This window comes from Melospiza georgiana, chromosome 10, assembly GCF_028018845.1.
Source record: "Melospiza georgiana isolate bMelGeo1 chromosome 10, bMelGeo1.pri, whole genome shotgun sequence".
Classification (NCBI taxonomy): domain Eukaryota; kingdom Metazoa; phylum Chordata; class Aves; order Passeriformes; family Passerellidae; genus Melospiza; species Melospiza georgiana.
This window is the reverse complement of record NC_080439.1, coordinates 528,043-553,289: the sequence shown is the minus strand read 5'-3', so window position 1 is coordinate 553,289 and position 25,247 is coordinate 528,043. Positions and strand designations below refer to the sequence as shown.

The 25,247-nt window shown below is 53.9% G+C and overlaps 2 protein-coding genes across 2 annotated transcripts; both read left to right on the top strand.

Annotated features, from left to right (window-relative positions):
• The first annotated feature begins 894 nt into the window (after nucleotides 1-894).
• P2RY13 (purinergic receptor P2Y13) lies at nucleotides 895-2,793 on the top strand. The gene is made up of 2 exons (XM_058031317.1): nucleotides 895-1,044; nucleotides 1,623-2,793. The coding sequence occupies exons 1-2, from the start codon at nucleotides 995-997 to the stop codon at nucleotides 2,665-2,667; spliced, it is 1,095 nt and encodes a 364-aa protein (XP_057887300.1). The 5' UTR covers nucleotides 895-994; the 3' UTR covers nucleotides 2,668-2,793.
• A 15,246-nt stretch (nucleotides 2,794-18,039) lies between these two features.
• GPR87 (G protein-coupled receptor 87) lies at nucleotides 18,040-20,134 on the top strand. Its single transcript, XM_058031372.1, has 2 exons — nucleotides 18,040-18,073; nucleotides 19,113-20,134. The coding sequence occupies exons 1-2, from the start codon at nucleotides 18,040-18,042 to the stop codon at nucleotides 20,132-20,134; spliced, it is 1,056 nt and encodes a 351-aa protein (XP_057887355.1).
• The last annotated feature ends 5,113 nt before the right edge of the window (nucleotides 20,135-25,247 follow it).

The following is a 25,247-nucleotide window of genomic DNA, read 5'->3' as shown; positions in this document are numbered from 1 at the left end:
GGCAGTGCTGAGCGTGACTGAAGCCCAGCCATCCCCAGGGCTGCCTGCCCTCAGCAGCCATTAGCACTGACACCAGCACCTACGTTAGCCAAAATGCCCCAGGTGCTGATGCACAAACCCCTGACACTGCTGCAGCCCAAGGAATGGCCTGAGCAGGAGCACTGCCCACAGCGAGCCCTGGGCCAGGGCTGTCCCACCAGCAGGCAGCAATGAGCTCACACAGACAGCTCTGCTCTCAGAGAAATGCACCCAGTTGCAGCCCAAACCCAACACACACACCAGCAATCCACGCAGCAGTCCCTGCCCGGGCAGAAGGGGCTGTGAGCTGCACAAGGGGGCAATCCCTGCCTGCATGGGCTGAACCCCAGGAGCCCCCCAGGGCAATCCCTGCCTGCATGGGCTGAACCCCAGGAACCCCCGGGAGAGGCAGAGCCAGCCCAGGCAAGGTTCAATCCCTGCCTGCATGGGCTGAACCCCAGGAACCCCCGGGAGAGGCAGAGCCAGCCCAGGCCCTGTGTCAGGGACACCAGGGGCAGGAGAGGGGGCAGGCCCTGGCACCACTGTCAGGAGGCTCTGGGCAGACCCTTGTAATGCTTTGGCAATGACTGGTGCCATCCAGGATTCACACACAAACAACACCCGGGAGCTACGCTGGAGGGTTATCCTGGAAAGCTGTCAGGAAACACTCTGTGTTTGCTCATCCTCCCAGCCCAGGGGCAGCAGGTCTGTCTGCCCCATGCACACACAAACCCAGAAATGTGGCTGTCCTGAGAGGCAGGCTCAGCTTTCCTATCCCAGCTCAGGAGCAGATGGTGTGCTTTCTCACACAGAGCAAAGGGAAGAGACAGAAGCAATAGCAATGTGACCAACTCAGGCGGCACTGAAATGAGGAAGGAAACCACACACCAGCAGAAAAACGTCTCATCTTTCTCCACATTTCCCCACTCCCAACACTTTGCTCGAGGCTTCTGCTGGCAGAGGAGCAGCGGATGAGATGGGGACAGCCACAGAGGGCCCCGTGACAGCTGCTGCAGGCTTGCCCAGGTACTCGGAGTGTTCGGGGTGTGCAGGGTGCTCAGGGCTGGGAGCCACCTGTGTGCAGCTGGCATTGGAAATGCTATCTGAAGCTGTGCTGATAAGGGAAAGAGTGGGTGCTTGGAAAGAATTACCAGAAGTCACGTGCCCAGGAGTGGCTGGCTTTTGGACCACAGCTCTAACATTGCTATTTCTATATTATATTCAACACTAAACTATTTCTATTTTAGTGTTGAATGTTAGAGATATTCAGAATATCTCTAACATTTCTATTCAGCACTGAAATACATTTCCATGGAAAAGCCAGCAGTGCTCCAGGCAGTCTGCTCTTATACCCTGCTGACATTACCCTAGGCCTCCAAAATAAGTGTGAACCCTTTTGACTCTTCAGTGGATGCTAGCCTGCAAACAATTTAAATTTCAGCAAAGATTTAGATTTTCCATGAACCAGAAGAGAAATTGGCCGGGCTGCTTAAGCCACACTCGGGTTTGGTGTTTACTCATGCAAACCTGCTGCCACAGTAAGGAACATGTAATACTACTACAGAAGGGTGTGTTTTGTGTTCTCTCCCTCCTTCTCCCCCAAGTCTGTTCCCAGCCATGGGAGGCTCTGCAAACACGAGCTCTGTGGGTAACACCAGTGGAGCTCCCTCCTCTGCACCGTGCCAGCGTGACACCACCGTCACCCACCTGCTCTTCCCCGTGCTCTACACCCTCATCTTCCTCCTGGGGCTCCTGCTGAACAGCCTGGCCTGCTGGGCCTTCTTCCACATCCCAAGCACATCAACCTTCATCATCTACTTGAAAAACATCTTGGTTTCTGATTTCATCATGACGCTGATGCTGCCCCTGAAGATCCTGACGGACTCCGGCCTGGCGCCGTGGCAGCTCAAGGCCTTTGTCTGCCGCTTCTCAGCCGTGATATTCTATGACACCATGTACATCAGCATCGTGCTGCTGGGGCTCATTGCTTTCGACAGATTTCTCAAGATTGTGAGACCTTTTGGGAAGTTCTGGGTGCAAAACCTGACCTCAGCAAAGATCCTGGCGTCTCTGGTCTGGCTCTTCTTCCTCGTCCTGTCCCTGCCCAACATGGTCCTGTCCAACAAGGCAGCAACGCCGCAGTCCGTGAGGAAGTGTGCCTCCTTGAAGAGCCACCTCGGGCTGAAATGGCACGAGGCTGTCAACTACGTCTGTCAGTTCATCTTCTGGACTGTCCTCATCCTCATGCTGCTATTTTATGTAGTCATTGCCAGAAAGGTATATGAGTCCTATGTAAAAACACAGAAGAAAGGCAACAGAAGCGAAAAGCGGATCAAGGGGAAAGTATTCATCATTTTTACCGTGTTCTTCGTGTGCTTTGCCCCCTTCCACTTCAGCAGGGTGCCCTACACCGTGAGCCAGACGAGGGCCCACATGGAGTGCCGGCTGCAGAACCGGCTGTTCGTGGCCAAGGAGAGCACGCTGTGGCTGGCAGCCACCAACGTCTGCATGGACCCCCTCATCTACCTGCTCCTCTGCAAGCCCTTCCTGCACAAGGTCTTCTACAGGAGGGTGAGGGCTCTGCAGGGAGCAGCCCAGGCAAACCCAAAAACAGAGCTGGACACACGAGTATCTCCCACTGAGTCCTGATTCTGCAGCTGCACACTCTGCTCTGCATCCGCATAGAGAACTTGAAAAACAGTTTGGTTTACTTCTGCTGAAGAGCACAAAAGGGTGTTTGCCAAGCAATACTAACACTCAATAAATGCAGCAAAATGGATTTTTTAAGTACACTCACTGCATAGCCTTAATGGCCAAAAGGCTTTGCTCAAACTGCCTAAGACAATCCACAGGTTAATTCTCTCTCCTTTAAACTAAACCAACTCACTTGCTAACACCTGAGCAGCTTACTGACTCTGGCTGCTCTGAAGGGCAACCCAGCTTTATTTGGGAGTGAACCCCAGAGCTGGTGACCATGTATGTCAGTAATTCCTACCCTGAGCGTCAGCTTGGCTGCACACCAAGAGCAGGCAAGGGGAGGAACAGAGGCAAGGACTCGGTCCCTTCCCAGCCCGCCTCGCCTCTCTCACACGTGTAATTACTTTGCTGCCACCCACAATGTTTCACCGCCCTTCCTTCTGCTCCCAGCAGCAGCGCCTGGTGGAGGGCAGTGCTGGCAGTGCCCCCGTTCAGCACCCCTGTTCGGTACCCCAATTTCCCAGATAGTGCTGGCAGTGCCCCAGTTCAGTACCCCAGTTCAGCACCCCAGTTCAGCACCCCAATTTCCCAGGACAATGCTGGCAGTACCCCAGTTCAGTACCCCGGTTCAGCACCCCAGTTCAGTACCCTAGTTTCCAGGGCAGCACCCCAGCTCAGCACCCCAATTTCCCAGGACAATGCTGGCAGTACCCCAGTTCAGTACCCCAGTTCAGCACCCCTGTTCGGTACCCCAATTTCCCAGATAGTGCTGGCAGTACCCCAGTTCAGTACCCCGGTTCAGCACCCCAATTTCCCAGGACAATGCTGGCAGCACCCCAGTTCAGTACCCCGGTTCAGCACCCTAGTTTCCAGAGCAGCACCCCAGCTCAGCACCCCATTTTCCCAGGACATGCTCCTGCCCCGGCGAGCAGAGCAGCCAGGGCTGCATCCCCACCCTGAGCCATGTGGGGCTCGGCCCCACGCTGCCCTCACCATTAAGGAACACCCAGAGATGCCCCCTTGGTGGCACCTTCGCCCTTCCAGTGCCAGCCCAGGCCAGGAGCAGGGGGCCCTGAGAGCCTCCCCATGCAGAGACTCCCCTCCACCCAGCTCACCAGACCACTCACAGGGCTCTCCCTGCCTATCCCACGGGGACTCTGCCTGCGCAGAAACTGACCCCAGATTCTGGAATTTATCTCACTAGTTCAAGACTGCAGTGTCCCTCATCCCAAACCACCCCTTCCCCTCCTGCTCTCCTGCCAGCTTTACTCTCTCTCACACGTGCCAGACACTTTGATCACCACCAGACTGCTATTTTTAGAATTTCATTGTTCACAGCAGCCCAATCCAACCCAGCAGGTTGCTCCATACAGCTAGATTTTCTCAAAGCTGCTCTAGATTGCTGTGCTTTAATTATCTCTGCCCCTGGGGTTCCCCAGCCTGTGCCACACAGGGAGATGGATGTCTTATTTAGCAACTTCTACCCACTACATCTCCTCCACCAGGCATGTTACACACCTTCCGCAGCTGGAACACCCTTCCTAACTGGAAACTGAACTATCTCCAAACAGCTTTCAATTGGTTCTGAATCTGCCTATAAATCAGTGTTATCTCAGCCATTGTCTACCTCTTACATTAAATGCTGTGGCATTAAAGGCTCTCCCCACACACACATGCATTGTTATCAGGATAAACTTTGCGCCTTTAGGAAAAGTAAATATAATAAATTCTCAGCTGCTGAAGTAGCCAGCCCTTTAATAACTTCTTGGAGGAGCATGCAGGAGGCTGGAAATGTTCCTCCCAACCTGCTGACACAGCCTGACAATTACAGAGGGCCCTGAGCAGACACTGGCAGAGGAGGGTCTGTGCACGGGCCTTCCCCAAAGCACAGCTCACACAGAGCTCCAGGGACTGCCAGCACATCCAGCTCTGCACCGGCAGAGCAGGCGGGCACTGAGGAACCAACAAGATGAAAACCAGAAATTTCTTGTACTTTGTGATTTCTGCTCGTGACCGAGGCTCATCCAACACTGTGCACACACAGTGGCAGCTCACACAGCTGAGAGCCCGTGGTAGGGTGGGTGTAACCACAAAATGGGATGAGTTGGTCCTTAAATAAAGGGTGTGACAAAGGTTTCTGAGCAGTCTTAATCATCTGTTTTTCAGCTGTTGCTTCTTAGGGAGGTAAAAGGGAGCCAAAGCCACCAAACTCTGTGGCAAAGCAGTGAAGGTGACTGCAAGGACAGAACACCTGCTTGGTGCACCTAGGGGAAAAGTCCCTAAATACCAGCACTTGGGATTTTGCACATTTTTTCTACAAAGTTTTAGATCACTGCCTCCAGATGGAATAAAAACCACAGCAGTTAAAATGGCTCAAAGTTTAGCTCTCTGTTTTTTAAGGCTCAAACAAACACCCCAAGGAGAATTTAGCTTTGCACGTGATCAAACAGAGCTGTGTTTGGAGAGCAGCTCTGCCCTGGCAGGAGGCCCAGAGCAGCTGCCATGGGCTCCCCACATTCCTGCAGGGCTGCCCAGGGATTTGTGGAATTCTGCAAAGTTTACCAGCATATTCAATACAGCCGTCACCATTTTCCCAAACCTGGTTTCTGTCCCAGCCCACCTGGAATGTGCTGGTGCTGCCTTGAGCAAACCCCTCGCTGTTCCCTGACAGAGCAGATGGACAGGGCAGCAAACACCAGCACCATCCCATCCCACGGACAGGACAGCAAACACCAGCACCATCCCATCCCATGGACAGGGCAGCAAACACCAGCACCATCCCATCCCACGGACAGGACAGCAAACACCAGCACCATCCCATCCCATGGACAGGGCAGCAAACACCAGCACCATTCCATCCCATGGACAGGGCAGCAAACACCAGCACCATCCCATCTGTGCAGGACAGGACAGCAAACACCAGCACCATTCTGATCCCACAGACAGGACAGCAAACACCAGCACCATCCCATCCCACAGACAGGACAGCAAACACCAGCACCATCCCATCCCATGGACAGGGCAGCAAACACCAGCACCATCCCAGCCCATGGACAGGACAGCAAACACCAGCACCATTCCCATCCCACAGACAGGACAGCAAACACCAGCACCATTCCACCGTTCCCATCCCACCTATGCTCACTCCAGCCCATCACATCCCAGGCAGCAGCAGGGCTCTCCCTTCCCACAGACAAATATTCCCTTACATGGTTTGTCCTCACTCCAGACAACCTAGAAACTGAAAACTGGCACAAGGCTTTGAACCCTTTGCAGAAATGACCCTTGTCACAGGCTCCCATGGGCCAGCTCCACACAGAAAGTACTGACACTTGTCCTAAGCATCTCTGCAGGTCACTGGGTTCCTGGAAAGGGAACTACAGGGCACTCAGCAGGTGAGTTTAGTAGGAAATCACTCATTTGTGTACATAGAGGCTTATACAAATGTTTCATTTTCCTCATGTTTCAGAAAAAGGAAGTATTTTATACCCTCACATGCAGCCTCCTGCCTCACCTCAGAGGGACAGCATGGTCATTCCTGGGTGCCCAGAGACAAACTGCGCTTCAGAGACATCCTGACCCTTGGCACAGCTACACACATCACTCCACAGCTACACACATCCCTCCACAGACACATCCTGACCCTTGGCACAGCTACCCACATCCCTCCATCCAGGCTCCCCAGCTCTGAGTACTCCGAGCCGTGCTTCAATTAATTAGAAATGCAAACCAATGATTTGCATCCTGAAGCAGAGCTGGGCAGACAGGTCCAGCAGCCACGGTCTGACCCACATGATGGCACATGCACAGAGCCAGCAGGGCACAGGGGGGACTGGGGGCACCAGGACAGAGCTGAGCCTGCAGGCAGCACCAGCCAGACAAGGCCTGCAGCTCCAGGCTCCCTATCAGCACACAGCGAGCAGCTCACGGGGAAAAGAACTGAGCTTTGAAAGTCAGCTCTTGGTCAGAGACTTTCCTCCTTCCTTCCCTGTGAGTGAAGGCACCACACAGTGACTGGAGTAACCCACACCAGGAAAGGGGAAACGCCAGCTCTTCCAGGACTGACAAAAGCACCTCCACCTGCACATCTGCAGCTCCAACGCTGCAGAATCCTCCCCGTGATGCAAGCTCTGGTCTGGCTGACACTTTTCTGCTTAAAAAGCAGAAACAGCCAGTCCTGTGCATTACCCAGGTGATGAATCTGCTGTAGCACAACCTTGCAGTTCACATTGCTAAATATGGCAGTGAAGACGTTTTAGAATGAGGTAACACAGTAATTGTTGTAATAACGTTGTTCGGGCTCTTATGAAATTTGAGAGTTGCTCTCTAATCATCAAAACACAAAAAGGGACATCCAGCCTGTAAATAACGTGAACAATAGTTAAGTTACAGGTTACCTTCAGCTGTTCTTTGCATCAGACCTTCTCACTTCTCCTGCGCTGTTTCAGGGCAGGCTCCCCCATTGCAGGTTTCGTGTGTCAGCTCGTCCTGGCCTGCTCAGCCTGGCAGCTGCCAGCTGCACGTCTGCATCCCGCCTGCCCGGGGATGCCAGGGCACCGGCTGCCAGCCCATCACATCCTTCTGTACGCCAAAATACAGAGATTTTAAAGAAAAGTTAATGTGCCTTCGCACCATATCCAAAAACTAAAATTAAAACCCCATTCCAGCGCAGATTTTATTTATTATTTGAGTGTTACTAACACACCAATTTTGGTGTGTAAACTCCACTGCCAAAGTGCCAACCCCTGAACACCTGGGTCTCTGTAAGCAATTAAATCACGTTTTTTAAGCATTTCAGTTTCCACTATAAATTTCTTCCCTCTTTCCCCACGGCACATCCTGCTGCACTGGTTCTCAGACCCCAGCCTGGGAGACCACCAGCACTGGCAGTGATGAAAAGCAGCAGCACAAATGTAGGCAACACATGTTGTTGTGCCATGCTGGACTGCAGGAGTGGCTGCATTCCCTGGGCCCAGCTGTGCCCACAGAGTCCAGCTGTGCCCAGCTGTGCCCCCGGGCAGGGATGCAGGAGCTGTGCCCCACACAGCGCCGGCTCTGGAGCTCGGTGTCTCGTGCAGGGCGTCGTTCCAGGGGGTACAAACGCCCCCAGACCCCCTGAGCTTTGTTCCCCCACCCCAGCAGGCAGCTGCCAAAGCCCGGAGCACAAGGGACGGCTGAGGGAAGGCAAGGGGAGCACACACTGTCCTGCACAGTCAAAGCAAGGCAAAGGCAAAGGCTTCATCAGGTCTCCTGTCCCTCGCTGCAGGGAAAGCCTCCTCCACCCTCAGGGGTGCCTGAGCAGGACCATCCCTGCTGGCAGGGCGTGCAGCTGCCGGGGTGAGCCTGCAGTAACAGAGCTGAAAGCACAGCAGATGGGCCCGTGTTCCTGCAGCCTCATCTGCATGGCCTGCTTTGCCTTGCAAAGCTGGGCTTCAAAGGCGAGCTGTGCCAGCAGTCTGTGTGATCAGGGACTGCGCCTGACCCGAGGGAGAGGTCCCGGGGCCAGAGGAGATTCTGGAGTCTGCCCACGAGCAGCAGAGTGGGATTCAGCACAGGGATGCCCAGCAGAAGCTGCTCAGCCCTGTGGGGCAGCGGGTGGGTCCTGCTCAGCCCCTCGCAGGCTCCTGTGCACAGGGGCAATAGGGGCTCGGCCCCTCAGGTATTTGGGAAAAAAATTGAACATGTCTATGGAAAAGGCCAGGCAGAACAGACAGAAAATGGCCTTGGCAGCCACTGCTCTCAGAGCACTGGGGATTATTCTTTCTTTTCTCCCAAATTTTTAATGAGAGAAATGGGAATTTGCTTTCTTTTACAGAAGGCAGCAGATATGGAAAATTACCCACTTCATCCTCCACTGACATGAATCAGAACTTTGTCCCAATAGAGCAGTCCCAGTATAATATGTCCCAATTTTACCCCATGATTGTTTCAGTGCTCTAGAGGCACTAAATAGTCTGATTGTAAACATGTGTACCGGCAGGACCACGGAGGGCAGGGCTGTGAGAGGCAGTGGGCTCAGCCAGTCCTAAGGAGCACCATGGCAGGAAACAGGGCATTTCAGCTGCAACACTCCTGACAGACCTGGAGCTCCATTTTCACCCTGCACGTTATTTAGGAGGAAGCATCGGTTCAAAGCCCAACACTAAAGGCAATATAAATACAATCAAATTAATAATTGACAAGATAAGCTCGATCAGTAGGTATTTCCATCTGTCCAGCGCCAGATCTGCAGGCTGGCAGTGAGTGCAGAGCAGCAGCACCTGCGGGCTCCGCAGCCTCCCCAGCGCTCCCCCTCCCAGGTGAATCACTGTCTGCGTCCCGGCTGCGCTGGAGCCAGGAAGTGAGCAGGAGCTCCCCTAGCCTGGCATGTGAGTCATTCCCAGGAATGAGAGAGCCAGTTGCTCCACTTGCTCCTGGCCAGGGGAATTTTGACTCTCTGAGCAGGTATCCCCCCCAAAAAAGCCATCGGAAGCCCAAAAATCCTGCTGGCAGCCATGGTTGGTTCGGCTGCCCTCTCCCAGGAATTTCTCTCCTGCCCAGTGTAGCTCCAGGATGGGTTCTGCAGGAGTCTGAGGCACCTCTGGGATGCAGCTCCGGGAGCGGAAGGCGACGATGGTGACAGGTAAGCGAGCTCTGATCATCCGAAAAGCATTTCGATAAGTTGTTCAGTGAATCTGCTAGCACTTTCTCACCCTTGGCTGGAAAAACAGGAATTCAGATATAGTGCTGAAAGACAGACTTGGAACCATAAACTTAATGCCGGATCAATTCGAAGCCTGAAACATTCTCGAAATAGCATGCCTTTACCAACCTTTTATTCACTCGTACATGGTATTCATGGTGGCAAAAAAGTTCGGTTTCTACTGATCCTTCCTTCTCAGATACGACTCAAAGTGCAGGTGGGTCCATTGTTTCAGTAACTCGCTTCCTGACAGAGCTCAAGTCATATAAAATAAGATTCAGCAAATACAGTATCTGAATTTGCTTTAAAAGGGTTTTTACTGTATTCCCTTTCACCTCTTTCAGTACAGGAAAGCAAACTTGAGCTCTCTCGCTATATGAGGAGAATAAATGTTCTCTTCCTTCGTACTTCATTCAAGTCATGTTAAAACTTGTCAGGTTCACTGGAAAAACCACATAGCTCTGAATGAGCAGACTGATCTGATGAGTCTCGCAGCTTGGGAAATATCTGAGGTGCTTGCAAAAACCTCTGTCTTTTATGGAGATCTCGTATTGGGAAGGTTGTTGTCGGTTACAGAGCACTGGGAGAGCAGCGCAATTCGAGGGTTTGTTAAAAATCACTTTGTGCACTCTGGGGCCTGCAGCCCCTCCTGAGTGCTGCATCTGGAAACTGGCAGCACTTCACACTTCTTTCCATCTTTTCAAAGAATTCTGCAACCCTCTTCAGAAAGGGAAACCAGGAAGCCCAGGCAGCCTTTGGCTGGTGTCGCTGATTCACTCGCAGGCGCTGGCCCCGAGCACGGAGCCACCAGCACTTTTCTGGTTGGGAGAAGCTTCCCCTGCTCTGCTCTGGGTGGGCCAGCAGCCCCGGGGCTCCGGCAGGGCCTCTGCTGGCTCCCCATCCGTGGGAGGAGGGACGGCAGCGCCGGGGACAGCCCCGACACAGGGACCGAGCGGGGGCACCGGGGCTGGAGGGTGCGCGGGCACGTCCCGCACGGACAGCGTGTGTGCGCACCGGGCTGGGGGAGACAAACCGCAATTGGGGCAGCAGCAGCAGCAGCAGCAGCAGCAGCGAGCCCTCCTCCTCCTGGTCAGCTGCTCGGGGCTGTCCCAGCTCAGCCCCGTGTCCCAGCCCCGGGGCAGGGAGGGAGCTCGGAGCCCAGAGAGCCCGGCCCGGCACACACAGCCCGGCTCGCCCAGCCCGGCCCGGCCCGGCACGGCACGGCACACACAGCCCGGCTCGGCCAGCCCAGCCCGGCCCGGCACGGCACGGCACACACGGCCCGGCCCGGCCCGGCACACACGGCCCGGCCCGGCACACACGGCCCGGCCCGGCATGGCACGGCACACACGGCCCGGCTCGGCACACACGGCCCGGCCCGGCACACACAGCCCGGCCCGGCACACACGGCCCCATGCCGGGCTCCAGAGCCCGACCCCGGGCACTCCCCTGGCCCCACACACCCTGGGACACCCAGGGGCAGCACGGCCAAACGGGACGGGAGCCCCGGGCCAGGGCAGCGAGGCTCCATCCCGACAGCTCCACAGCACAGCGGCACTGCAGAGACCACAGGCTCCTCCCCAGCCCCCGGCACAGAGCCCTGCAGCGGTCAGGACAGGAACCAGGCACTGGGAATGCTCCTTCTCCTCACCTGGTGAGCAGTCCCTTGCTCACCTTCCCAAAGCAAAGCTCCAGAAGAGCCTCCTCTCTGATCCAGCGAGCACCAGCAGAAGCCAGGCAAGCCTCCTGTGCCCCAGCTACAGCACTGAACCTCAACTGTGCAGTCTTATCAACAGAGTGGGGCTGCTGGAAACACACCCGACACACACCCTGAGCTCCAGACCCTCGGCACACCTGTATCAGCTCCACGGGAGCCCAGGCTGCAGCAGACACCAATCCGGGGCTGCCCGGAGAACTCCAGAGGAAGGAGGCAAGATCCATCCCTACATTTCAACATTATTCCCTTCCAACAGAAAAAAATACCGCAACACCCTAAATGAACTCAAACATTGCACTGTCAACCATCAGAAGCTGGGTTTCCACTTCTGACCAGCAATGAACCTCACACAGGGTGCTGCAGCAACCACTGCTTCTGGCTCTTGCTCAAGGCAATGTCAGTGGCATCCAAAGGGACAGCAGATGCTGAGCAGCACAAACTGCACTGGGACCAGCCTGTGTCACCCTCCCTGCAGCAGCAGGCACTGCTCGGTGCCAGGGGCCAGAGCTGGGGGCAGGAGGGGCAGCAGCTCCCACAGCTGTGCCCAATGCCGTGCCCAGAGCCAGCAGAACTCCCCAGAAATAACGGCCTTGCACCAGGCTGGACTTCTCCCTGAAATCCCCGTGTCCTTTCCTTCCTCTTTCAGGCAGTGGTGCTGCTGTGAGTGGCAAACAGCACGGTGTGGCAGCAGGATGGACTGGAGCACAGAGAAACAGGCACACAAGGATTTCTTGGTGCTCCTGTCATGTGAATTAGGACTGCATACAAAAAAATCAATAGAAATTGCTTCAGCACAAAGAAAAATGCCTGAAAGTTAGACTGGAGTTACTGAAAGGCTTAAATGGCAGTGGCTATGTGCACATACCAATAATTACTTTTGTTTCCCAAGATATTTTCTCACAGTGGTCCCTGAGGGATGTGATAGAGGCACAACAGACACAGGTCCAACAGATGAAGGTGCAGTGCTACCAATCACACACTGCATTTCTGTGTTTGTGCCCCAGACATATTGATTCTTTTAAAGTGTCATTTTGAAATTTTTACTTAACGTTTTTTTGCTGTGCAGTGAAATAAGCAAACCTAAAAGCGGATCTTTTCAGTAAAATCCTCGGACTCAAGCCTGACCATCTCAACTGTGGCCTTTGCTGGTGGGCAGCAGAGTGTGGCAGCCACAGCTCTCCCATGGCAGCTGTGGCACCAGTGACAGGGCACAGGCACCAGTGACAGGGCACAGGCACATGCCACCCGTGCCATGGCACTGCCAGCGTGGCACCGCGCTCTGCAGCAGTGCCAGGGCCCCCTGCTCACCTGCTCAGGGGCTCTGGGCCCTGCCCGTGGTCGTAGCTCAGGGGTGAATCCTGGGTGGGGGCCAAGGAAAGCCTCTGTGCAGGGCCCAGGCTGCTCCCACAACCAACAGCAGCATCTTCTGCAAAGGAGCAAAGGAAACATTCCAGAGCTCCTTTCCTCCTTGCTAATTAGAGGCTGCCTTATGAGAAAACATTCATTATCCCAGCTCTGCCAACCACTGTGCTGAGCTCTCTTTTTTTCTATCCCCTCCAAAAATCAGCCAGCGATTGCAAGCCAGCTTCTCCTGCAGCGAGAGCAGCTGCTCTCCTGCTGCCCAGGTGATGCCAGCTCTGTGGGCAGAGCACTCAGCCCCATGCAAAAGCCACTGCAGTCCTCAGGAGCAGTGCAGCTGTACCTTGCCATGACCCTCAGAGGTGACACAGCCAGGCTGGGCACAGCCAGGGCCTGACACAGCCAGGCTGGGCACAGCTGGGCATGGGCATGGCCAGCCCTTGGCACAGCCAGCCCTTGGCACAGCTGGGCATGGGCACTGCCACTCCCGGGCACAGCCAGCCCTTGGCACAGCTGGGCATGGGCACGGCCACCCCGGGCACAGCCACCCGTGGCAGTCCCAGCTGTCCCAGAGGAGCTCTGAGCCGCGCTGTCACTCGGTGCCAGTGCGGGGGCTCTGCAGGGCACAGGTGACACTGGCACGGCAGGGATGGGGACCCACACTGCTCCCCGCCAGCAGCGTGTCCCAGCACAGAGCCAGGGAGGGCTGCTCCCGTGGGCATCCCCACCTGGATGCCAGCTCAGGGCCGGGCAGGGGTGCCCCTGGGCACTGCCCTTCCTGTCCCTCCCGAGGACAGACGGACAGGGCAGGGCCAGGGTCCCAGAGAGCAGCCAAAGGCAGAGGGAAGCCGGCTGCACAGCAGCTTCCCAGGGCAGGATGCTGCTCTGAGACGTGTGGGAGCAGAGCTGGGGGAAGCCCGAGGAGGAACCTGAAACACAGAAGGGGTGCTGTGCCAGATGCTGGAGCAGCTTTCCGAGCAGATGCAGGTTCCTATTTCTGGCTAGGACTAAGGAGAGGGGCAGCACGAGGCACAGCTGGGACAGTTATACGGGCATGGGGGCACGGGGGGTACGGGGGGCACTGCTCTCACCCTCTCCCAGCCAAGGAAGGGACCCTGCTGGGTCTGACACCCCATGCTCAGTACCGGGGGGCTCCAGCACTGCTCAGAGCACGGGGGACCCCAGGAGCTCCCACCCCACCCTGCAGGGCCAGCACCAGGAGGTTCTGGCTACAAAACACCAGAAAGAACCATCAGTGTGCTACAAAACACCAGAACCATCAGAGAGTGCTACAAAACACCAGAACCTCAGAGTGTGCTACAAAACACCAGAACCATCAGAGAGTGCTACAAAACACCAGAAAGAACCATCAGAGTGCTACAAAACACCAGAACCTCAGTGTGCTACAAAAACACCAGAACCATCAGAGTGTGCTACAAAAACACCAGAACCTCAGAGTGTGCTACAAAACAACAGAACCATCAGTGTGCTACAAAAACACCAGAACCATCAGAGTGTGCTACAAAACACCAGAACCTCAGAGTGTGCTACAAAACACCAGAACCATCAGAGAGTGCTACAAAACACCAGAAAGAGCCATCAGAGAGTGCTACAAAACAACAGAACCGTCAGAGTGTGCTACAAAACACCAGAAAGAACCATCAGAGTGTGCTACAAAAACACCAGAACCAGTGTGCTACAAAACACCAGAAAGAACCATCAGAGTGTGCTACAAAAACACCAGAAAGAACCATCAGAGTGTGCTACAAAACACCAGAAAGAACCATCAGAGTGTGCTACAAAAACACCAGAAAGAACCATCAGAGTGTGCTACAAAACACCAGAACCTCAGAGTGTGCACAGCTCAGCAAGGAGGGCAACTCACCGAGGCAGGCAGCGACTTAAACAGGAATTTCAGGTTATTCCACTGTGCATTACCAGCACATTAACATGCTCCTCCACCAAAAGGGAGCTGGACCATTTTTGAGAGAAGCCTCCAAGGAAGGGAAAGGCGGCAGTGCCATGGCAGCTGGGACTGGGCTTGCAGGGAGCAGGAGACAGCACTCAGACAAAGAAAGGGACGCAGGCAGGGCAAACAGAGCATGGAGGCTTGCTCAGGGACAGGGACGTGGGACAGGTGTGGGTGACACAGAGAGCAGAGGCACAGGCTCAGGCCTGCCTGCAGCAGCTCCAGCACACAAGCTCTTGCCCTGCACCAGTGCTTTCCCCCTGCATCTTTACCAACAACTCTGTGATGTGGTTCTGATGGGCAAAGGAAAGAAGGCTTTGCAGCAGCCTAGGGCAGGTTTAATATCTGCCCCACATGTCTATTGCTGCACCAACCCTGTCATTTACCCATCCTTACGGTGATGAGTGCAGCAGGAGGCAAGGAGGCAGACACCAACAAGTTATGGGCCCAAATAAAAAACATTGCTTGAGACTCTGCAGCCCCACGACCTAGAACAGCTGGTCTAGGCCACAAAGGGAGTTTTCTAACTCTAAAAAGTTCTAAATAAGATGAAAAAATATTAGATTTGAGGATGTACAATTTCTTTAAACAGGAAGGTAACTTAAAGCCTTAGTCACCAGAACTCTGCAGTCATTCCCTATCCACCCGACACTGAAGGCTGCCACGCAGCCTATTATTTCATTTCTTCTCTGAGGTTACATCAGTCATGCACATAAACCAGTCTGTCCGCATCAGCAGCAAGAGATTATCTCATCAACCACTGACAAAGTACAGAAGCTACAAGAAGTAAAATGTATTCTGCTTTACAAAGCTGCTGGATAAAGCAGAGAGCTTCTAGTGCATCTTCAAAGCCTTCCAAGCAGAATATATTTGTATAGCAGACTGAGACAGCTGCTTAGGATAAAATTGGTGAGGAAAGTGTCCAGAAAACTGGACAAGGAGAGGAAAGGCAGCCCTGCTGAGCACAAAAATACTGTATTCAGACAAGTAAAAAATCCACAACTAGAGTACACAGACAGCGAGCATCTGCAAAATACCCTAAAATACTCTTCAAAGAGAGCACAGTCTTCATCTCCCATTGCAATAAAACACATGAAAAAGAGTGAATTCTCCATATAACAAATGTGTTCCTACTCCTGGAATCTGCAGTGTAGCAGGCTTTGCTGGAAAGAATGAAGCTACAGAGGACAGATACCCCAGCTCTACACTTGATCACTACCCCAGTGTGTAAATAATGGAGCCACACTGCTCTCAGTGCTCTGCCCACCACAGCACCCCTCAGCCTGGCAGGCTTTGATAGGGAACTCTGGAAACTCCTTTGGACTCTGAGTCTGAGCAGGACCATGGCCCTGCATCCCACCTTCTGTCACACACCCAGCTCTGTGGTACAGGACATGGCTGTGCATCCCTTCCATCACACAGCAGCTCTGCAGCAGGACCACAGCTCTGCATCCCTTCCATCACACAGCAGCTCTGTGGTACAGGACATGGCTGTGCATCCCTTCCATCACACAGCAGCTCTGCAGCAGGACCACAGCTCTGCATCCCTTCCATCACACAGCAGCTCTGTGGTACAGGACATGGCTGTGCATCCCTTCCATCACACAGCAGCTCTGCAGCAGGAGCATCCCACCAGCACTGCTGCACAGCCCTGTTTGGGGAAGCCTCCAAAGCTCTGAGCTGCAGAGCTGCTCTGGTGTGTGGGGAGGGCAGGCAGGTGCAGGTGCAGCCTCTCTGCTCCGCCCTGCAGCCACCAGAGCAACGCTGAGCTCAGGAGTGCTGAGCACAGGCCCCAAAGCCCCCTGGCACAGCTCACACTGGGGAACAGTTCGCTGCTTTCTGTTCCCAGCCACGTGTGTTGAGATCATTTTGGGACATATCCTGACACCAAAACCATCTGGAACAAGAAGACACAGAGATGGTTGGCCTGCACACCAGCACCCAGCCCCCAGGATGGTTCCAGGGGCCTGGATGTCCCCAAGGGTGGTCACACCTTCCCTGGGCAGGGACACAGGGCAGGGTCTGCCCTGGGCAGGGCTCAGCAGGGCCACGACAGGAATGGCTCTGGGGACACTGCAGAGGGACAGCAGAGGGACAGCAGCTGTGTGCAGCCCAGGGCACACAGAGGCAGCCCCAGCATTCCCAGCCATGCTGCTGCAGCATTCCCAGGGGTACACAGGGCACACAGAGCCCCAGCAATGCTGCTGCAGCATTCCCAGGGTCACAGCAGGGCACACAGCATTCCCAGCAATGCTGCAGCATTTTCCCAGGGGTACACAGAGCACACAGCAGCCCCAGCCATGCTGCAGCATTCCCAGGGGTACTCAGGGCACACAGCAGCCCCTCCTGCTCTGCTCCAACCCCAGGTACCAGCACCTCCTGCCTTCCCTGCGCTGAGGGTTTCATGGAGCACCTGCCTGAAGAGCCTGAGAACAGGGAGATTTCCAGGGGCCAGGAATTATGCAGACTTAAAGGAAACCCAGAAAAGCAGGGAAATAAGCACCTTATTTACATAAGGAGTTAGATATGCATCTTTTCATAAAATCACGTACTCTTTTGATCTCTGCCTGCTGGGCAGAAAAGAGAGCTGCAACTCCTCAACAACAGCAGTGGATGGACTATTACAACTACAGCAATGATGGATTACTGCTACTCAAAACACAACACCTGCAACCCCTTTGACAGCCTCGTCACTGTCAGAGCAAACAGTGCCAGCCAATAAGCCAGACTGGTAAAAAGGTTAAAATACCCAAGTTAAAGGTTTTTACTGATGCTTTCACGCACCATTACTTGCTTTGGTGCCATCTAGTGCCACACAACACAGTTCCTACATGGGGCTGGCACCGAGAACAGTTCTGATCTGCAAAAGGGCTGCAGGAATCCCATCCTCTATTTGTTCCCATGAGAGCAGTTGGGTCTTGTGGAATTGGTGAGATCTGAACCATTTGCCAGTTTTCCTAGCAAAATTTGTAAGCAAAAAACGAATCCCAGAAAAGTTACTGCATTTGCATACTGACTGAGGCAAGAACAATTTGGAGAACAGCCTTACAAACTGGTACTGGCAAAATCCCTTTTGACAATATCAAACATTGTGATGCCATATGGCATTAATGAGTTTCTGCAGGTTTCAGAAACTGCTCCTTGTGTGCCAGTTTCTATGAAAAAGGAACAGGAACTTGTCATTTCCACCCCAATTTCGGGAATACACTATGAACTTATACACACATATCTCATAATTACTGATAAAACTTTTTTGCTTCAAGAAGTGAATGATGATTAAAAAAAAAAAATCTACTCACTGAAATGAGCAAGAAGAGGGCAATAGTGAAGCCCTGACAGCAGAACCACTGTGCAGCGTCAGCCACCTCACCTCCCTCTCTGGGAACTCCAGAGGCAGCTCCTTTCACAGGGCTCCTCTCATGCAGGGGACATGGACAGGAGCTCCAAGGTGGGCTCTTCTACTTTCCTTTGGTTTCAATTTGGATTTTCTTTCCCCAGAACATCATCCTGGCACAGGCCCTGCTGCATCCCAGACCCACGGCTGCCAGTGGGACTCCTGAAGAGCATTTCAGCCAGAAACCTACAGCAACACAAAGGATGGGGTACAATTTGTCCTATGGAAAACTGCCAGGTAAAATAACAACGGAAATACAAGAGATTGATAAGTGTTTATTCTATTACTGTAGTTCCTACCAGCTTTTGAAAGAAATCAGTCATTGCAGCACGGCTGCGTGAGCACTGCCCAGCCTGCCCCACAGCCAGCCTGCTTTGCCTCACCAGACAAGGTCAGAGCATAAACAGCATGAAACAAAACATACTGACATTTATGGCACAGTTTATAAGCTTTTCGCAAACATTTACATATGAAATCTTAAAATCCCCCTGAGACTGTGACTTTTGAGTACATTTAAGTAAACCAAGTTAAAATTCACGTTTTGATAGGCCTGAGGAGTCTCTCCAGAGCCCTGTCCCATGACAAACATCTCAGCTCACAAGTCACACTCTGTCAAGAAAGCCAAGAGCTGACAACCCGCAGCTCTGAGTTATGGCTCACCCGGCAGCCTCAGACTGCCAGAGAGGGCAGCTCCAAACTGGCCAAGTCTGTAAAGCAGCAGAGAGCTTTACCATTGTTTCCTTGCTTGGTCCCATCTGTAAAACACCATAGAGCTTTACCATTGTTTCCTTGCTTGGTCCCATCTGCAAAACACCATAGAGCTTTACCATTGTTTCCTTGCTTGGTCCTGTCTGTAAAGCACCATAGAGCTTTACCATTGTTTCCTTGCTTGGTCCCATCTGCAAAACACCATAGAGCTTTACCATTGTTTCCTTGCTTGGTCCCATCTGCAAAACACCATAGAGCTTTACCATTGTTTCCTTGCTTGGTCCCATCTGCAAAACACCATAGAGCTTTACCATTGTTTCCTTGCTTGGTCCTGTCTGTAAAGCACCATGAAGATTTACCTGTTGTTCCCCTCATTTGTCCCCACTTTAAAAGCACCATGAAGCTTTACCTGTTGTTTCCCTCCCTTGGCCCACCCATAAAGCACCATGAAGCTTTACCTGTAGTTTCCCTCACTTGTCCCCACCCATGAAGCTTTACCATTGTGTCCCTCCCTTGTCCCCACCCGTAAAGCACCCTAAACCCTTGCCGTGGTGTCCCTGTCCCGCAGAGAGCCGCCCCAGCCCCGAGAACAGCAGCTGGCCCAACGGCAGCTCGGCGGCGCGGGACGAGTTCACCACCATCGTGCTGCCCGTGCTCTACCTCCTCATCTTCCTGGCCAGCCTCCTGCTCAACGGCCTGGCCGTCTGGATCTTCTTCCACATCAGGAACAAGACCAGCTTCATCTTTTACCTCAAGAACATTGTGGTGGCAGACCTGCTCATGACGCTGACGTTCCCGTTCAAGATCATCCAGGACTCGCGGCTGGGGCCGTGGCACTTCAACTCCTTCCTGTGCCGCTATAGCACGGTGCTGTTCTACGCCAACATGTACACCACCATCGTCTTCCTGGGCCTCATCAGCATCGACCGCTACCTGAAGGTGGTGAAGCCCTTCGGGGACTCGCGCATGTACAGCATCACCTTCACCAAGGTGCTGTCGGCCTGCGTCTGGGTGGTGATGGCGTTCCTGGCGCTGCCGAACCTCATCCTCACCAACGGCTACCCCACCAGGCGCAACGTGGACGACTGCCTGAAGCTGAAGTCTCCCCTGGGAGTCAAGTGGCACGCGGCCGTCATCTACATCAACACCTGCATGTTCGTGGTGGTGCTGGTGGTGCTGATAGGCTGCTACATTGCCATTTCCAGGTACATCTACAAATCCAGCAAACAGTTCATCAGCTCCTCCAGCCGGAAGAGGAAGCACAACCAGAGTATAAGGGTTGTCGTGGCTGTGTTTTTCACCTGCTTTTTGCCCTACCATTTGTGCCGAATACCCTTCACTTTCAGTCATCTGGACAAAATTTTAGATGACTCTGCACATAGAATCTTGTATTACTGTAAGGAAATGACCCTGTTCCTGTCCGCATGCAACGTCTGTCTGGATCCCATCATTTATTTTTTCATGTGCCGATCATTCTCTCGAAGGCTGTTCAGGAAATCCAACATGAGAACCAGGAGTGAGAGCATCAGGTCCCTGCAGAGCGTCAGGAGGTCGGAGGTGCGCATCTACCACGAGTACACCGACGTCTGAGGGCACCCCAGAGACTGCGCTGACCTGGGAGGGTGCTTGTATATCATGTAAATAAAACGTCTCTAAGTCTCTGACCACGGAATCTCATTGAGGGATGTGCAGACACATTCAGCTTTTCTGTGCCAGCTCAGCAACATCCACCTCAGATTCCATCCCCGCAGGGATCGGGCTCACTCCGTGGGGCTGGGGTGTTTGGGTGGGTGGGCAGGCTGGCTGGTTAGGGTTGGTTGGTTTGGAGTCATCACTCCGTGGGGCTGGGGTGTTTGGGTGGGTGGGCAGGCTGGCTGGTTACGGTTGGTTGGTTGGTTTGGAAGTCATCACTCTGTGGGGCTGGGGTGTTTGGGTGGGTGGGCAGACTGGCCGGTTAGGGTTGGTTGGTTGCTTTGGGGCCACCACGAGGCTGCCTGGGCTCAGAAAGCAGCCCCGGGCCGGGAGGCTGCAGCCAGGATGGGCTCTCTGGCATTGAGCAGACCCACTGGCAGGAACCCTGTTCCCCAGGTCTGCAGAAGGCAGCAGGGGAAGGGGAGGGCAGGAGGTGGCACAGGCCCCGTGGGCACCCTCGGTGTGCCCAGGGCAGGGCTCTGGTGCCACTCGGCTCTGTGCCACAGCCCCGGGGCTCCGTGTCCCTCACCCGGCACCTGCACTGAGCCCTCTGCACCCTGTGATGCCCACGTGGGTCAGTCTGTCCTGGGCTCGCTGGGATTAAATCAGGTTTGTTTAGAGCAAAACCTGCTGGCACAAAGCCTGCCGGAGCTGGCAAAGGCAGGCTGGAGCTGTCGGGAGCCCTGAGCAGCCCGTGCTCACAGCCAGCCCCGTGCAGTGCAGCCGCACGGGCAGGAGATGGCAACAGCCCATCGGCCACTGTCTGACACTCCAACCACTTCCCTTCCCATACACACACAAAAAAAACAACACACCAGAAAATCCTCAAAATGCAGCACCCAAATGACAAAATTAAGCTCTGCATGAGAACATCTTTCATAAAGCTTTCCACTGAAAGAGCAGTTTCTTTCTTCTATTTTTTTAACACTATCGGTTTAGGTTTAGATTTTGGTTTATGAATAATTAAGAAGTTGAAATGTAAGTATGATAATATTTGGATTAATACAAGTATTATGAAACCACTTACATGATTAGGAGAGAGTATTTCTGGTAAGGAAGTCAGAATACTTTGGCTATTTATCCTACTTTAAATAAAAATATTTTAAATAGCTAAAATACCACAGATAAACCCTGTTTCCCAATCAGCTTTGTAGAAAACTGGTCACACACAGCAGACAAGTTCTGGGACCAAATCTGCCATCTTGCACCCTGAGCAGTCCATGCACATACAAAACCATATTAAGAGAGCCAGCTTGGGGACTGGGTTGCATAGCTTAAATTCTGACAAGCACCAGATGAAATTGAATGATAGCATTGAGGACTGGAAGATCTGCCCACAGAACTGACGTTCCTAACCAAAGTCTGTCCCCTCAGGTCTTATATGGTTAAAGCCAATCAAGGCTGAGTGCTTCTGGTCTCCCTTTCTCAAGTGTAGATCACGGAGGGTTTATGGCTTGTTAAATTGTGCCTGATGGTTGCTGTGTTAAATCCACAATGGCCTTTTCCCAGGTGGGCGGGGGGCTTCCCCCGCAAGCCCAGCAAAGCCCCGAGAGCCCCTTCAGGGGCAGTGTCCCTGCTGGTGCCGAGCAGAGGGCACCCAAGGCAGCTGAGGAGGCAGAGCAGGGGCTGGGGCCGGCCCTGGCCCGCGGGGAGCTGCTGGGGCAGGGCAGGGGGGCTGCAAACCCAACCAGAGGGAGCCTGCATCCACAGCCTGCATCCCCCGGTGTGCTGTGTGCATCCACAGCCTGCATCCCCTGGTGTGCTGCTGTGTGCATCCACAGCCTGCATCCCCCGGTGTGCTGTGTGCATCCACAGCCTGCATCCCCCGGTGTGCTGTGTGCATCCACAGCCTGCATCCCCCGGTGTGCTGTGTGCATCCACAGCCTGCATCCCCCGGTGTGCTGTGTGCATCCACAGCCTGCATCCCCCGGTGTGCTCTGTGCATCCACAGCCTGCATCCCCCGGTGTGCTGTGTGCATCCACAGCCTGCATCCCCCGGTGTGCTGTGTGCATCCACAGCCTGCATCCCCCGGTGTGCTCTGTGCATCCACAGCCTGCATCCCCCGGTGTGCTCTGTGCATCCACAGCCTGCATCCCCCGGTGTGCTGTGTGCATCCACAGCCTGCATCCCCCGGTGTGCTGTGTGCATCCACAGCCTGCATCCCCCGGTGTGCTCTGTGCATCCACAGCCTGCATCCCCCGGTGTGCTGTGTGCATCCACAGCCTGCATCCCCCGGTGTGCGTGTGCATCCACAGCCTGCATCCCCCGGTGTGCTGTGTGCATCCACAGCCTGCATCCCCCGGTGTGCTGTGTGCATCCACAGCCTGCATCCCCCGGTGTGCTGTGTGCATCCACAGCCTGCATCCCCCGGTGTGCGTGTGCCCTCCCGACGGGATGCACGCTCACCGCCCTTCTCACTGCCCACGAAATTTCACCTGAAGGATGGATTTTCATGGTGCTTCCCCCTAGGAGGGAAACTGCTGAACCCTCACATAAGAGCTTTCCACCAAAAAATCAGTCACCCAAAGCAGCTACACTCAGGTGATGGCATGGTGCCCTCCAAAGCTCAGCCTGAATATTCCCCCTGCGCAGGGACACAGGGATGAAGCAATCAGCAGCGTCTGGGACGGGTCCCAGAAGGGAAATCCATGTGAAATGTGGGAAGGGAAGGCACAGCCATGCAGCCCCTGCATGCAGGCCAGGCAGGAGCAGCCCCTGCATGCAGCTGAGCTCTGATTGCAGGCAGCGCTGCAGCCTGAACCCTGCATGCAGCCTGAGCCCTGATTGCAGGCAGCGCTGCAGCCTGAGCCCTGCATGCAGCCTGAGCCCTGCATGCACCCAGCCCTGCAGCCTGAGCCCCGCATGCAGGCAGTGCTGCAGCCTGAGCCTTGCATGCAGCCATGCATGCATGCAGCCCTGCACTGCACAGCCGCCCCAGAGCAGCCCTGCATGCAGGCAGCCCTGCAGCCCGAGCCCCCCATGCAGCATGCAGCCCTGCACTGCACAGCCGCCCCAGAGCAGCCCTGCATGCAGGCAGCCCTGCAGCCCGAGCCCCACATGCAGCATGCAGCCCTGCACTGCACAGCCGCCCCAGAGCAGCCCTGCATGCAGGCAGCCCTGCAGCCCGAGCCCCACATGCAGCATGCAGCCCTGCACTGCACAGCCGCCCCAGAGCAGCCCTGCATGCAGGCAGCCCTGCAGCCCGAGCCCCACATGCAGCATGCAGCCCTGCACTGCACAGCCGCCCCAGAGCAGCCCGCTCTCCTCGACTGGTGTATATATCTGTGACAATCTGGTCGCTGCTTTGTGCACACCCACATGCATGACGGCTCTTTGAAGATGCTCCTTGGGAAGTATTTTCCCAGGGCTAAATATGAATTGTACAACAACATCCCAATCCCCAAGTACCAGATAACTATATTTAATTTATCCAGATTTGACATGGAAATTTGGTCGCTAAGAGTTCATCGTGAAAGAAAAAGCCCCAAGGAGGTTGTGTGGAAAGTCTCTGACCTGTGACTGCCCTTTCAGAGAGCCTCATCAGAGCAGACATGGATATAAACTCTGGCTCTTCAGCCCCAGAGTCCCATTTTTAAGAGGAAACACAGTTTTCTGGTGGAACTACAACAGCAGATCTGATCCAAGAATGCAAGGAGCAATTTCTGAACAACTCATTAACATTTGGGGTTTTTTACATTCAGGAAGATGTGCATTACAGTGTTTGTAACTCAAATGCAATTATATCTTTCATATTCTGATTGAATAGCCAAGGCAGAGCTCTCCATGCCAGGGCATTATTGTGGCAGAAATGTGATTTGAACCTGTACTCAGAGCCAGCTCCAGATCACTACTGCTGCAGGACTTTTGTCATCACATTTATTTTGCACTCGGTTTCTGTGGTTTTTCTACTAATGACCTTTCCTGTGACTTTATACCAATGCAGCTTCACAGGAATCCTAAAAAAGGAAACTAAACCCACCAAATTTCTAAAAATCTGTCCTTGCATTGGCACCCTCCACTCTCGAGGTGGATGAAGCAGTGGGAAAGCACTGACAAAGAGGGTGGCCGTGGCAGGTTCACCCAGCCTGGTCAGGGCTGGAAGCAGAAACCAGTGAAGAAAATGCAAAACTCAACATGGCATGGAGGCCAGGGTTGGAAGGATAAAGCAGTGAAGAAAATGCAAAAACTCAACATGGCATGGAGGCCAGGGTTGGAAGGATAAAGCAGTGAAGAAAATGCAAAACTCAACATGGCATGGAGGCCAGGGTTGGAAGGATAAAGCAGTGAAGAAAATGCAAAACTCAACATGGCATGGAGGCCAGGGTTGGAAGGATAAAGCAGTGAAGAAAATGCAAAAACTCAACATGGCATGGAGGCCAGGGTTGGAAGGATAAAGCAGTGAAGAAAATGCAAAACTCAACATGGCATGGAGGCCAGGGTTGGAAGGATAAAGCAGTGAAGAAAATGCAAAACTCAACTTGCCATGGAGGCCAGGGTTGGAAGGATAAAGCAGTGAAGAAAATGCAAAACTCAACATGGCATGGAGGCCAGGGTTGGAAGGATAAAGCAGTGAAGAAAATGCAAAACTCGACCTGCCAAGGGGCCCGTGGTGCAGGCGCCGGGGCGGATGGAGCCCTGTGGTCTGTGTTAACCAGAAACGCTCTGCAAACCAAACCCACCCCTACCCACACAGCTGTCCTGTCACAGCACCCACAGACACAGGAAGGTTGGGCTGCAGTCCCACCACAGAGCCTCACACACCAGGGGCTACTGAGGCATAAAAGGTACCCCAATTCTGCATCCGACTGGGGCATGAGAATCCAACACAACGCTGCAGGGACAGACGGACGGGCTTGTCCTCCTCACCTCCCCACAAGAGACACCATTTCACAAGATTTCTGTCCTCATCTATGCCCAGTGCTCACCCAGATATAGGCTTGTGATCAAGACACTTGTGACCAGATATTAACCTTGTGACAGATATTAACCTTGTGACCAGAAATGGTGGAA

What these genes read in the sequence shown, in the direction of transcription:
- P2RY13 (XM_058031317.1), top strand. Translation starts at nt 995, where the DNA reads ATGGGGACAGCCACAGAGGGCCCCGTGACAGCTGCTGCAGGCTTGCCC. An exon ending in GCTGCTGCAGGCTTGCCCAG is followed by an intron (nt 1,045 to 1,622) that starts GTACTCGGAGTG and finishes TTCTCCCCCAAG; the next exon opens with TCTGTTCCCAGCCATGGGAG.
- GPR87 (XM_058031372.1), top strand. Translation starts at nt 18,040, where the DNA reads ATGGGGTACAATTTGTCCTATGGAAAACTGCCAG. An exon ending in GTCCTATGGAAAACTGCCAG is followed by an intron (nt 18,074 to 19,112) that starts GTAAAATAACAA and finishes CCTGTCCCGCAG; the next exon opens with AGAGCCGCCCCAGCCCCGAG.